This window comes from Grammomys surdaster, unplaced genomic scaffold (assembly GCF_004785775.1).
Source record: "Grammomys surdaster isolate TR1022 unplaced genomic scaffold, NIH_TR_1.0 171, whole genome shotgun sequence".
Lineage (NCBI taxonomy): Eukaryota > Metazoa > Chordata > Mammalia > Rodentia > Muridae > Grammomys > Grammomys surdaster.
In genome coordinates this window covers 241,403-256,743 of record NW_021604619.1, presented here as the reverse complement: position 1 = coordinate 256,743, position 15,341 = coordinate 241,403, and the positions used below count along the sequence as shown (strand labels likewise).

The window sequence follows — 15,341 nt, the reverse complement described above, 5'->3', positions numbered from 1 at the left end:
TGGGTTGGGGGGAAATGGGGAAAGGGGATAACATCTGAAATGTAAATAAAATATCCAATAAAAAATTAATTTCAAAAAAAAGATTTAAAAAAAAAAAGAAGTGATATACCATCAAAAAAAAAATGGCCAACTATACTTTCCCATCTGCTGAGGATCACTGGGCCTCACTACAACAGAAACAACTTTAGTATCTCGACCCTGTAACCTCAGCACTTAGGAGGCTGATGCTGGCAATCACCACGCATTCAAGACCGGTTTGTGGTGCAACCGTGAGACTTTGTCTGCAACAACCAAAATTGCTAATAATAGCAAGATGTCTGTCTTTTCTTGGTTATTTTAGTCGCTCTAAAAACCTTATGTCAACAACCCCAAACACTAAAATTTCAAGACAGTAAGATGGTGATTGCCTTACTATCTATAAGATGTCAAGATGTAGCTGGGCAGTGATGGCGCATGCCTTTAATCCCAGCACTTGGGAGGCAGAGACAGGCGGATTTCTGAGTTAGAGGCCAGCCTGGTCTACAGAGTGAGTTCCAGGACAGCCAGGACTACACAGAGAAACCCTGTCTCGAAAAACAAAAAAAAAAAAACAAAAACAAAAACAAAAAAAAAAAAGATGTCAAGATGCTTAGCACAAATTTTCGTAGATGTGTTGGTTAAATCAACACAGCCATGTGGGTAAGCATTTAGGTAAAGAATCCTGCAAGGGGGGTTGGGGGGGAAGAATCCTGCTTGGGAAAAAATGTAAGAAAAAAAGGAAAAAAATTTAATCTATCAGGTGCTCCTGTGTCTCTTTCTAATTTTTCTCACTTCCTGAATAGTTCACTGAGTATAATGTGCAGGTAGAAACAAATCCATTTCCTAAGAGAGTAGCAGTGTCTATTAACCAGCACTCAGAAAAACAAAATATGATTTCTTAGATACCCTCTCTCTATCGCTATCCCACCAAGGGAAACTGCTATGCTACCTTTTGATAGAATAGAGTATTTTCTCATTTTCCAAACTTTATAGAAAGCGCTCCTCTGTGTCCTTTTGTAACACATGACGTTACTCACAGGAAGCCCATCCGTACTGTCAAGCATAGTTACAGTGAACTGTTGCTATATAGACACATTATACCATGTGACCTTGAACAAGCCAACACAGTTAACAGGGTCTCAAGGGAGGGAGTGGGATTGAAAAAGAAAAAAACAGACAAAATTATAACAACTCCAGCCCATACTGAGGCTGAAGCAGCTTTATTCTTTTCCAGTCTGCTTTTATATCAGTCTGGGTACATCCCAAAAACGTGGTCAGTTCTTAGATCAAAGACAAAGTATCAAGCGAAGTAGTAGACAAGGAGATCACACAAGAAAGTGTTCAAGCAGAAGAGTAAGCAAAAGGACCACACAAGGTAATAGTTAAGTAAAGTAGTAAGAAAATAAATCACCTAGGTAAGTAACTCAGCAAAGTAGTAAGCAAAGCCCATGGTCACTGTTTCTGATATTCTTCTCTGAGGCTACATCCTTGTCCAAGCCCAGTGACAAATGCCAAATTCCTAGAAGTGGCACCAAAAGCTCTCAGCATGACCTTATTACAGGCTTCTATTTACACTACTACTGATAGATGTGTGAGAATTTCCATCTGTAGTTAAATAGCCGATATACACTGCATACCTTTTGGTGAACATATTTAAGCGTACCTATTGCAGTTACCTGAGGAATGACCATCTGTATCCTAAACGCATTCATAATTTAAATGCAGTAATATCGCCTGGCAGTTTTTCAAAGTGGTTATTGCAATTTTTTGTTGTTGTTGTTCAACCCAATGATATTCTTAGAAAATAGAATGTAATTAGATCGCTTTTTTTTCTTCACCGTGTTTCAAAGTGATGGTTATACAGTAGGAACGCGACCCATTTGGATGGGTTTGCCACAGAAGATGGAAAGCTCTGAGTAACACATCACAACACAGCATTCTTCTAAAGAAACCGGAGCAAATGCTCAGCCGTTTATTTCAAGTCATTTGCAGGCTCATTGCAAAATAAATAAGTTTACCACGTTCAACATAGGAAAGTAAGTGCAGGTGATTTCTCAATGCACAGGTCAGAAGTTCTTATAAGCACAGAAATCAAGCAGTTGGAAAAAAAAAATCTCCAGTGGAGGTTGTGGGTTCTGACCAAGAGTCCATAAACTGAAGACACTATCTCAACCTTCCCAACCTTGACTGAAGCTCTTTACCTGACATTCCTTGTCTCATCTACACACTATGGCTCTTAATTCACACCTTGGTTGTAAGGATCACACCATTTCATACACTAGGAATGATTAAGTAATGTAAACAAGCCTACGTTTTGCATCAAAGGCATACAAACATTTTCTTGGATGATAATATTAACTCCTTGCATAGTTTTTCAATTATAATCTGAGAAAGTATTTTCCGCTGTATCTTGTTTTAAACATTTTCTTCTGATCACCACCATTTTTTAATTTTTATTTTATTTTTTTCTTATTCGCTTTATATCCTGCACCCCCTCCCTTTTCCAGTCACCTCTTTCTACAATCCTTCCCCCATCCACTCTCCCTTTCTTCTCTGAGTGGGTTTAATCTTAGAAGTGTTGTGTAATTCAACTCACAGAATCCAGTAATTAAATCTTCCCCACTTTCTAGAGGTTGTTGGTTTATTAGTTCACTGGTTTTCATGGTGATTTCCTTAGTCTCTGTCCTGTCAAATAAGACAACTACACAGCAGTCCTTGAAATGCATATTTATGATCAGACAGTTGAAGCAGTATCTAGAGACAACGGTATGTTACCAGTTAATCATCCCCGATTTTATTTCAGCTAGTACATCATTTCCCCCCACCACCATTTCTAAATTTGTCTTGTCTTATTGTTGAACACATTTGTTTTGAAACCCCATCCTGATGTGACAGAATATGTGTAACAACCCACTGAAAACGCCAAAGTAGTCTGTGTGTCTGCTTCTTCCTCTGGACATGTATCATGGCTACGCATAAGAAGGGAAAGATTCATAACCTATAGTAACTAATTGTCCTTTTCTTTCCATTCTGTTTCCTGCTCTTTCTTGTGCTCCTGTGTGCTGCACGCAGTGCGTCTGGCGAAGTTATGCGGCTGATGAGAAATCTGTTTCCATTGCAACCTGGAAGCCACATCTGAAGGCCTTGCACACCTGCAGCCCAACCAAGTAGGTACCAGTGGGAGAGCTGGTCCTGGAGTTGAGTGTTTTCTAGTTTGTTAAACAAACCATATGTGTGCAAAAAAGTCTATGGGACTTGTTTTATTCTCTCTGTTGCTTTTAAAGATGTTTAAACTATTTAACAACAACAGTAGGAACGCGACCCATTCAACCATAAAACCACATGGAATTGGCATCATTCTTTAACAACTGTAGGCCATGACCCAAGTCTTAAAGAATATGAGTTATATGGTAGTTTTCTAATGTCTCTTCTTATGAAGCAACAGGTCTTGAAAAACAAGGATCACATGATGCATCACCTAATTTTATAGGGAGATTGCTTGGAATCACACACACACACACGTGCACATGCACACACAAGCACACACACATTCACACACATAGCCACACATCATAGTTCTCCTCTCTGGGAAATTTTCTGGATATATGTAAAGAAGGAAGACTATTTGGAAAGCTAATTGAGGGTCTCAAGTGACAGAAGGGAGTGGTCTATTACGTGTGATTATCTGCCTTCCCACTTAGCTATAGTTTTGGATTAAAAGTCATTCCGATTCTGGAAATATAAAATAATGAGTCAATCTCTCTAAGTACCTCATGTAGAATGTTGTTCATATACTGCTCCTCTCCTCCTCCCTGTGTTAAGTGGGGGCAGAGGCAAAGAGGATTGATTCAAACAACTGCCTGCATCCTGTTCCCTTGAGCCCATCAGCCATGCCTTCCGTCACTTCTCCCCACAACCTTCTGTTCCAGATTCACTTACTGAAAAATAGTGACTCATCTCAAAGGACACAGCAGTCACTGGTACCATGCATAGAACCTGGGTGCTCTGACACAAGTACCTCTGAGATATCTAGTTGTTCTTGTGGTTGATAATCATGGCAGTTATTATTGTCGTTGAAATCAGTGAAATGTGACAGAAATTGTGCCCTTTTCCCAAGGATAATATCCATTGCGTGAGTATGCATGCGTGCATACATGAATGCACACACACACATAGACACACACTCACTCACGCACATACACAAACACACAAATCAGAACTATGCCTACAATTTTAATATACTCACGGACTCCCGAAAGCCAAATACAGAACTTTTGCTTTAAAAAGAAAACCTACATCGGTCAAGTTTCTGTTTATGAGAAGAATAACTTACAGTAAGCCACAGAATGGTTTTACTTAAAATTAACTAGTTCTGAATGCAAGCTGATGCAATGCAAAAGACTGAATCTTCTTTACATCTGCATGGTAGGTTTCTCCTTAGCGTTCAGATTGCAAGGACTCTGAAAGAGAGAGCATCCACTCATCTGTGCAGCCATTCTGCAAGTGCTCACTGAACACTTACTGTGCACAAGGTTGTATTTCCGAGACTAAACAGGAAACAGACAGGGAAAACCAGAATAAGTTAGTCTCATGGCTCAAGAACTAGACACTCAAAGATGCCGAGAATAAGACAGTAAATGCAAATATTGTGAAGTGTACATAAGCTTTAAAAAGAAATGTAGACAGCAAAGGGCTCATTGGGGGCTATTGTCAACTCTACCATCACCACCACTAACAATGACATTATTGCTCTGGTTCCCCCACAGTTCTGGGAATGTTTTTAGTTGATCTCACTCTCCAAGCTCATATCAAAGACTGTGGTGAAAGATGAGTCTAAGAAACAACTCTTTGAGTCTGGGAGATGTAGAGAGAATTAGAACCCTGAACCCTCTTCACACCTCCCAAGGTTATGAAGGAGAAGTTTCTTTCTCTTTCCTCAGCCATGGTTTTCCTCATATATACACTGTACATGAGAGATCTCAGCCACCTCTTTTTCAAAGCTTTGTTTTAATGAGAGGGGCATTTATAAAGGAAAATATTTCCCCGATTTTTCTTCTCAAAATGGGTGAAGGCTATACAATTGTGAACTCCATGGAAATACGGTATTTCAAAGAACAATTTAGATATTTTAAGAAGTTGTGGAAAAGTCTCAAGCTACAGAGATGTTATGGGTTACATTGAGACGTCACAATTGAGACACTATCTGATATAATGCCTTCCCATTTAGCTGAAACATTGAGACACAAGAAAAGAAGACACGTTGACCATAGCCCACAATTCATTGGCAGAGGTGCTCCCATACACCATGCCATTATGGGTGGTTACAAATGTCACCCAACAGTGGGCTGTAAGAGCTCAGATAGGTTTTTCTGTGCACCTTATTTACTGCAAGGAAGTTCATTCTTCATATAAGAGAAAAAAATATCTACCTCAGTAAGTGACTGAAGAACAAAACAACAGTCATAGATTAAGGCCTCTAGGGCTTGTCCCTAAAAGTCTGCCCAAGACACAGGGACCACAGCCATATTGGAATCTGCAACACTCCAGGAGCCTTTGCCAAAGCTTCTTCAACCAGAACCATAGTTTCTTAACCAAACAGTGTGTGGTATTCTGCTGTGTGGGGGTGGTGCTGGACTTGCCAAATAATGTTGTACTGTCTCAGATCTGCCACAAAGAGCATATGTTTGAAAGCTGTGTACAGTTATTATAAATAGCATTACTTCTATGGACTGTACTTTAAAGGGGGTTACGTAAAGGGACCTGATTACCCTGTCCCCCAGCTGGACCATTATCAAATGTACTCACTGGCTTATCATCATTTCTCTTCTGTCTGCACGCATCTGAAGGAAAGAACAAGGGGAGGCATCAAGCAGGTTTGTGATCTCTCTTCTGCTACATGTTTGTTTATAAATCAGATGCCTAACTGGTGCTTTAAATGTGCCTCATGAGTAAAATCGATCAACAAATGCAAGATGATTAAAAGTGACCTTTCACAAGATTGCCTGCACAGTTTACTGGGTTTTATCGATTCTTTTTTTTTTTTCCCTCCTCGGGAATAGAAGCATTTTTTTTCCTAACCCACTCAGGGCCTTTTAACAATGTGTAATGCCTGGAATGAAAGTTCAGGTGCAAAATAATCACACTCCTTGATTATTTTTGTCTGCCACTGTCCCCAACAGAAGTCCTTCCCCAGTATTCAAGTGGAGTTATCTAAAGGCCTAGTGGGAGAAAGTGTTTCTGAATGGGCAGTAGTCTAGGATAGACTTCCCTCTATTAGAGTGCTTTTCTTGAGATAAGAAATTTCTCTCTTATTTTTTTTTTTAATTTGGCAAGAGGCACACTAAAGACAAGAGGCAAGAACCACCTGTGTAGGATATCTCCAGGCCAGGGAACAATAAAGTTTACTTGGGTTATGAATTCTACAGGGAAGATCTCATCTTCAGGAAAAAGACCTCTCCCACAATTTCCCCAGATGCCTCATAGTAGCTCCTCCTAGAAAGACTCAGAGAGAATAGAAGCCAAGAGTAATGAGTAAGAAGTTCCAGGAAATGTCTGGACTGAGGAGCAAAGCCTGAAAGGAAAGGCTGTAGATCCCCACAGTGGCATATAAGCAGTGGCAAGCAGAAGCAACAAGAAGTGGTAAATGTTTGTATTATTTCCTATCATTGCCATTTGCTTCAATAAAGAGAAAACAAGGTATTCTCATGCCCTTAGCTAGCTTCTAGTGAGGGTCTATGATGACACAAACTGTAAAATATTTATATAATACTTAATTAGTTCTGAAGCTTCCTCTGGAGTGATAAGACTGTGTTACTCATTTCTGCTTTAATATTTAAAAAAAAAATTCCCAGACCAAGATGTCCATGCTTACAGGTGCTCCATACAGTATGAGACACTGCCCCAAGTTCTCCCTCTGTGCAGGTGAGCCAATGCATTCAGGACCCTCCCTTAAGTCAGAAGGAAAATACTGACAGCCATGGATGCTGGATGTCCTTGAGTGATGATTACAGAAAGTTTTAGCTACCCAATGAGTTGTTCTTTTCGAGAGATATTTCTAACCAAAAAGAAATTTAGTCTTTGGGTCAAGCACCATCTTTGCATAGACATCTGAGAGTCGAGTTTACTCTTAGTGATATTTATAAGGCATTGTCTCAGAATGATCTATCTGTGGTTTATCCAGAGGGTAATTTGTCTCCAGAGTCTAATAGCATGGGTTGCAGAGCAACTCGTGGAGTGGGTCACCTTTCTTAATTTCATCCTCCAAAATGAAACTTAGACAACAAAAGAGGATATTATAGGTCATGTATAGATGCTTGAATAAACGTGACCTCTTCGGCAATCCTGAGATTGCCTGAGATTTCTGGTCACCTTGGGCCAATGATAACAACAACAGAAAACACATTTCTCAAGGTTAATATATCAGAAAAGTTATGTCTATCTAAAATGTTAAAATCCGTTCAACAGACCTGTGTCTGATGTTGTTAAAGATAGTTCATTTGTAGGTTTGAATGTGTGCAGTGCAGAACCACTCAACTAGGCTCATGACTTGAAGAATGACATGGTGAAATTCTTTGCTTCTCTGCAGGCATTGAATATTTGACAAAACCAACCTTGAAGCCAGTCCTATATCACCACTCAATTTTTCAAGCCCCCTCTCATTAATTTATTTACTTATTCACTTTACATCCTGATAGCAGCCCCCTCCCCCTCTCCTCCCAGTCCCATACTCACAAGCCCCCCCCCCATTACTCCCTCTCCTTCTGAGAGAAGGGGAAGCCCTGCTTTAGTACCTACCTGCCCCGGGACATCAAGTCTAAGCAGGACTAAGCCCATCCTCTCCCACTGAGGCCTGACCAGACCAGTCAGTCCAGCTAGGTGAAGGAGATCCAATGACAGGCAACAGAGTCAGGGACAGTCCGTGCTCCTATTGTTAGGGGACCCACTCCCCAATTATTTATTGCATCTGCCATGTAAGGTGATAACAGAAAATGTACTTAATGAATTATTCTTGATTGTAAGAATGAAATTTCCCTGACTCCAAGTACTTTTTGAAAAACACCACCAACAAGAAAACCAAGATGAACTCAGCAGTTATGAGCACACACTGTTCTTGCAGAAAACACAGATTAATTTCCAAGCATCTATGTCAGGGGGCTCACTTCTGTAACTGCAGCTCCAAAGAAGCTCACATACCTACACACACATACCTACACACACACACACACACACACCTCACACACACACACACACACACACACACACACACACATATATATATATTCAAAAATAAATCATTAAAAACAAGACACTGCAAGAACCATAGGAAATAAGCTGGAAGTGTCTTGGTTTTTTCTTTTGAATTGACACATGCTATAAAAAATGATACGCATTGAAACTCCCGTTCTATTATTGCATTAGCTTCTCCCATGTGCTCCATAGACAAGAGGATTTATGATATTGCAATAATGGATGCAGAAAGACTATCATAATGGCAATAACAACAGCACCATCATAAAAAGTAATAAATCTGTCCTTACTGAAGAAAAGTATCCACAACAAAAAAAAAAATGTGTTTATAATGAAGCTCTCCCTTGGAGAAGAGCAATTCTGGGTTAGGAATAATATTAATGCTTGACCTCATTTCAAATGAATGAATTAACTGGTACTACCCAATTGCAGAACCCTTTGCCGTCTTTGTGGTCAGCCATTTGGTTATTGATGTGGTTTAGACAAACAGAACAGACAAGTGTCAGCCCCAGGAGGAGATGATTTTCTTTTAATCCTTTGGCTACCTCAGAGTCTGGAATCTCCTGGTCTTTCTGTTGAAAGCCTCAGATGAGCTCACCACTGCAGGCCGCACCTTTCTCACAGGCAGCTGACTCTACTACTGAATCAGAGCCCTGTCCACAAATGACACCACAGGTCAGACATACATCACCCTTGATTAATTATGTTCACTGCTTTGGGGTATTCTCATAAAAAAAAAAAAAAAGGAAAGAGAAGTTTTACTTACTAAGTAGTTGGAATATGCTTTAAACAAAGTTTATCACACCCAGGCTAAGAAACACTGTGATTGATACATATTTTTTTGTTGTTGTTTAAAACTGCAAACTAGAAGATCGAAGAGAAGATTTTTATAGCTATTACTCAATTGGATAATGATCAAAATAATATTTCTTTGGCTATGTTGAATACAGGGTCAGGTACCTCCTCCACCCAGACCGTAATTCCATCTTCCTTAGAGTTATTATTCTGTTATTTTTCTTTTGCTCTATGTTCCCACTGGGACAGTTTTAATTGAAAATACATGTTGATGTGTTTATTGACTCTATTCTAATCAAGCCTTCCTTAAGTAACATTTCCAGCTCATTTTTAAGTGGGACAGTACTTCTCTGAATAGAATACACTGTCATTTTCAGAGATGAGTTTACCTGTGAACCCATCTGGCCATCCCACCACAATATTTTGACATAGAATCCCGATCTTTCCTCCCTTCCTCCGTGACTAGGTCATCAGGGAGTGACCAGCAAGCTATTGCATTGACATAAGAAGGTTTTATTTCTTCCTGCCTAAGTTTCAATCCTGACAAGAGCAGATGGTATCCACTGAGACTAGGGGATTAACTGTGAATCTCACTGCCTCCTTCCTGTCTTCTTAGTGAGCAATGGCTGACTCTACCTGCTTCGGTTACACAGCCTTATTTTCCATCTACAAAGCATTCCTACAACTGCCTCTGCCTTCTAAGGAGGGCTGACTAGCTAAGATTGCTTTAGCAAGCACCAGTGAGGCTGATTTAAGATGCATGTCCTATGTGTTAAGGTGCAGGTATCTCAGGTCATTACACTGTGACCCATTAAGTGCTTTGTCCAAACCACTCCAGTGTGTTCTGATCCAATTGTATGGCTCCTGGGAAAGAACCCTTGAATGTTTGTGGAAGAGACTGTGTGTTCGTATGTTTCTTCTGCTTTTATCTTTTCCTACTTTTTGCCTTCTGTGTATAGTGAATGATCTGCATGTATTGTTAAGCTAAACTCAGTGAGACTAGACTTGACTTTCCTCCCCACATAATCAGCTCTGGCCCTTACTGACAAATATTGGCTTGTTTAAAACGAATCTTTCCATCTGTTTGTGTTATTTATAGAAGGAAAAGATTTACTCTTTACTCTTTTATAAACAGCCAAGGATCTAATACATAGGCAATTGTTTTAATCTTTACAAAGTACTAATCTAGAGTCCTTTCTCCCGTATACTTTTGAACAGGTATTCAACCTGACCACTATTTACCTATATACTAACTATAACTTCAGTTCCACACAAATCGTGTGTGTGCATGTTTGTGTGTGTGTGTGTGTGTGTGTGTGTGTGTGTGTGTGTTTAACTTCAAAGCAACTGTTATCTACTTCGTTGATTCATGGAAATATTCATCCTTAAATTTCCTGAAATTTTCCCTCCTCATTACTTAGACTATATTCATTGATATTTGTTACAGAAGTTGCTGAAATCTATGATATTAATTTTCCCCATTTCTTACGGGGAAACAGATCCTGACACATACTCTCATCGTTCGTAATGCTTATTTCCAATCTAATTGTTACAGCCTAACCGTAAGAGCACTGGCTGTATCTCAGGCAGCACAACTGAACCGCAGAGCGCTTACTGCTTATGTTTTCTGTCTTCTCATATAAAGTCAAACGGCTTTTCTTTAGAAAAAGAAAGCCCTCAGCACTATGCTGGTGGAGAAATGCTTAATAATACACTGCTCTATCTCCCTCACTCCTAGTAAGTTCTGTAGTAATAAGCAGAAGTTCTTCAGAATGTACACCTCACGGAAGCAGAGGTACCCAGCATCCCAGCTGTTGACATGAGATTTGAGAATGCCAACTAACCTCAGGTGCATGACCAGGTTACGCCGCCACTACACCCGGGCCCCGTTTATAGACTCACTCTCCTAGGGACTTCTTGAATGAGGTTCTCAGCGCGCTTGTAATTTTCCTTGTTGCCTGTTGCCTGCTTCGAAACTCTTATCACTGGGGCAAAAAATAAATAAATAAAATAAAAAGCAGGCATAGTTCTGGCAGTCAGCCTGTTGGCGCCTCCTGGTGGCTGCTCAACTGCTAAGCTGTTGCACGCGCTGGTTTGTTAATGGCTGGGTTGCCATATTGTGCCTGAGGCGACAGTTTGTAGGGTGCTTATCCTATGAAGGGCTAAAACACTAATTATGTATAACAATAGCGGCGGCATCGTAAACCCTAGTGGATTACTGCGGAGTTATGATGCCGCAAGATTCCCTGGCAGGGAGCATCTAACAGTCGAGTGCATGCCGGGCCACCAGAGTGATTTGGACAGCTGCTTCTAGAGAAGGGTGAATTCCCTTGCAGAGCAGTTCCGCAGGCTCCCTTGAGGATGGTGCTCAGCTGGGAACATGGGATTGCGTACTAAGAGGCTCCAATCAATGACCACTGTGACCTTTTGGTTACTTTCTCCAGAGAGAGACTTACTTGTTCTCCTGGGGATCATCCTTGGCAAGCTTTCTAAAAATCGCTGTGACAGAAAAATCTTCCTCAAAAGTCACGTTTTAAATGTCAAAAAAAAAGAAAGAAAGAAAGAAAGAAAGAAAGAAAGAAAGAAAGAAAGAAAGAAAGAAAGAAAGGGAAACTTTTATGTGCCAGTGAAGTGTCTATAATTTTAATTGATGTGTGGTTTCGATAACAGCCACCTAATCTGTTTACAAGACATCTAATCAATAGATGCTCTATTGATTTCCAAAGGGGAGATGATGTAGAAAAACCAATAAAAGAAAACTTTCCATTAGAGGGCACACAAACAGAACTTTTCCTTTGGAAAAACACTCATTCTGTGTTAAGATGCCATTCTAAATTTTCATACTCTTGGGTCAAAAGAGAAAAGAAAACATTACATTTTCTCTATTTTAGCATATAATTTGTTGAATTTCATGTATGTTTTGTTTGGTTTTGTCTTTGAAACAACATCACCCTGTATAACCCTGGTTACCCTAGAACTTGCTATGTGAAAGAGCTGGCCTTGAACTCATAGAGATCTGCCTGTCTCTGCCTCCCAAGCGCTGAGATTAAAACCATGAGCTACCTACCGTGCATAGCTTAGCTTTTTTAAAAAAAATATTAGACATTAGCAAATCTTTTTATAGATTAGAAATGCTAAAAAGGAAGGACTGGAGAGATGGCCCACCAATTAAGACCATTGGTTGTTCTTCCTCAATACACAGGTTGGATTTCTAATACTCATCTGGTGGCTCACAACTATTTATAACTATATTTCCAGGGGATTACTAGCCTTTACTAGCCTTTGAGCACCAGCCATGTGCAATATACACAAACAGACACACATTCAGACAGACAAAATGCTCATACGTGCAAAATAAAATAAATGTAAAAGACAACCAAAAAGGAAATGGTAGCTAGAATTAACATATCAAATTTTAATGTGTGTAGATTTAAAGAATATTTCATCAATTTGTAGAAGTAATGATGTAATGAAATGTTACAGGGGTGATGCTTAACTATCTTGTCTTCATAAATAAATCATGGGAAATCTGAAGCCGTTTTACTTTAGAAATTTTTAAAGCTTTTTTTAAAAAATTGTAATTCTTTTTTAAAAAAATAAAACAGAATCTATATTAATTTCTTTATGATTTTTTTACCGATTTTTTGTTCACTTAGTTGGGATAGGAAAGAGATCTAGCTTTCCAGCACTTAAACTTAACTTTCTATGTAATGAGCATTAATTCCAGGAAGGTAAGAGACAAAGTCAAATGCAGTGAGAATGCTTCTCACTTGACTGTGTCTACTTGAGCCAGCAATTTATTGAAATAAAAGTGCAGATGCAAACATATGTTTGCTGAACTACATCATCAAAAATTTAAGTTATGGTACAGATGTGCTGAAATTTAAAAAAAAAAAGATTGGAAATTTTTATAATTAAAATATTTTTAAGGGATAGTTGGCATTTTTCACCCATCTCTTTGACAGGTTTCTCTTAGTAATTTGAGGGTATGGGGTGATATGAAGAACCTAGTCTGAATATAAAACAGTGTGCTCTTTAGCTGTTTTCTGTTGCTGTTGTTTGATGTAATCTACCATTTAATCATACATTCGTCAAGATAAACCCTGTGACTGACGGGGCTGTTGGACAGAACTCTTGACCTCATGTGACCTCACCACAAAACTGCCCAGCCTGCATGTGCCTTCAGCTAGTTGTGCTGGAAGTGGCTGTGTCTTGCATTTGGCGACAGGAGGTGTCAGCTGCATGGTCAACTCCTTAATTGCTAATCAGACTCTCGAACCACCACTATTCATGAGTTGATTTGTTTTCATGTACACAACTTCACATCAGACATGGTACCTCTTTAGAACTGCAGAGGTTAAGCAACTAGGCATGGAGAAACAAATGTTACTATCTCTTGTTAGCTGCCAAACACACACCCACTAAACACACTTGCTGTTGGCATGCTGCAGCTGGGGACCGTGGACACTGCGGTAAGTGGAAAAGACAAGGTCTTCCTGGTCTCAGAGAGTCCTTACCCATAAGCACGCTGCCTTCATCCCCTATAAAGGCTGCAGCATGACTCACAAGAGCGACTCACCCTCAGATCCATTGCCCCACTTTTTTTTTCAGTCCCTGAAGAGCACTGGACCCTTCACATTGATAACTGTGTGTTGCTTTCTAATGAACAGCACAGTGCTTTATAAGTGAAACAAGAGAACCATGTTGGGGCATGTAACACTCTCCACAGTTCATTTGATTCCTATATATAAATACGATAGCTATGTTACTATCTTCACATGAGTCAGAGACCTCTACATCCCATGTCTCCATAATTCCTACCTGCTCCTCCTAGCACATCACAAAAGGCACACATCTTAACTATGAAAGGGTAAAGATTCGTTTTGGATTCTGTTATTAATACATCCTTGATCATCCCGTGGCAGCTTGATCCTACCTAGTAGTATCAGAGAACAGGATGTTTAAACAAATGTGATTTTCCTGGTAGCTGCCACAGCAAATCAATAGCTTGTTTCATAGCAGGAAATTGTGTTAGTGAACGTTGCATCTCCTTCTGTCAATCACCCCATTCATTACATGTTGAGGCTGCCCCCCTCCCCCACCACCAACCCCTGTGTGGTTTCTTTTCCCAAGAATGAAGAACATAACATCAAGCGTCATGTGTTTAATATATGTGTGCAGTGCTGTCAATTGCTTTGAGATTGCATGAATATGATATGGATTTCATAATCTTGCCTGGGATATACAATGCATGCTGAACGTAGGAACATACGTAACCAGTATTCCTGTTTACCTGTAGAGATGCTTAGGAATCCCAAAGAAAGATCTCCCAAACAAACAAACAAACAAGAGGAACTCACCAATGGAGGGGAAAGCTACAACCACCCAACAATTTTTAAAGTGAATTCCAAACTCATTTTTGGTTATCTTCAGTGACATTGAAGACAAAGTGCTCTTCCTGGTCGTTTTCCTTCCTGTATAAATCCAAGGAGCATGCATATATCCATAAGAGTGAAACTGTTCTCAAATGAGTACAAACACCATGATTAAATGAAGTTCTTTTTTTTTTCTTCAATAAGGAAAAAAAATCTATTTCTATGCTCCTACTTGCTGAACACGCTCTTGCCTATTGATATAAATGGCCTTATAGTTTCATCCAAGCATTCACCCCCGCGGAATGAGAGATGCTAGTTTGTGATGGAATAACCGTGGCTCTGTTTTCCACAGCCAGAAGTTGAGCTTTAAGGAGCGGGTGCGCATGGCTAGCCCAAGAGGCCAGAGCATTAAGAGCAGACAAGCATCAGTAGGTGACAGGAGATCCCCGAGCACTGACATCACTGCTGAGGGCAGCCCCACCAAAGTCCAGAAGAGCTGGAGCTTCAACGACCGAACCCGCTTCAGGCCCTCACTACGCCTCAAGAGTTCCCAGCCAAAGCCAGTGATAGACGGTAAGCCTGGTGTTTGTGCCGATTTTTAGCTTGATAGACTGCTGTGTGATCAGGAAATGACTCGTTCTCTGTGGAACTGTTGAAGGTATGAGGAAGCATCCCAGGGAAAGAAATTGTTTGTTCTTACTGGAAATTTGTTAGTTGCTCTGGGTGAATATATAGAACATGCCTTAGTCTTGAGAAACAACTTGGGCTAAATCTATGTCTCAGAGAAGGTGACTGTCTGGAAATATAGAACAAGGCTAGGGTTTATCATGTGCAAGACGCTGTTTTTCATGACTGGTGGCACTTTTAAAAAAAATAAAAAAGAAAGAAAAAGAGAGACAAGGAGGG

General features: G+C 39.9%; 1 protein-coding gene across 1 annotated transcript in view; it reads left to right on the top strand.

Moving 5' to 3' along the window:
* The window catches only part of Kcnq5 (potassium voltage-gated channel subfamily Q member 5), a 540,403-nt gene that overhangs the window by 464,500 nt on the left and 60,562 nt on the right, over positions 1–15,341 (top strand). Inside the window, exons 8-9 of the mRNA XM_028767237.1 lie at positions 3,091–3,185; positions 14,788–15,008. Of these exons, the coding sequence (XP_028623070.1) occupies positions 3,091–3,185; positions 14,788–15,008 (316 nt within the window). The remainder of the gene's footprint in view (positions 1–3,090; positions 3,186–14,787; positions 15,009–15,341) is intronic.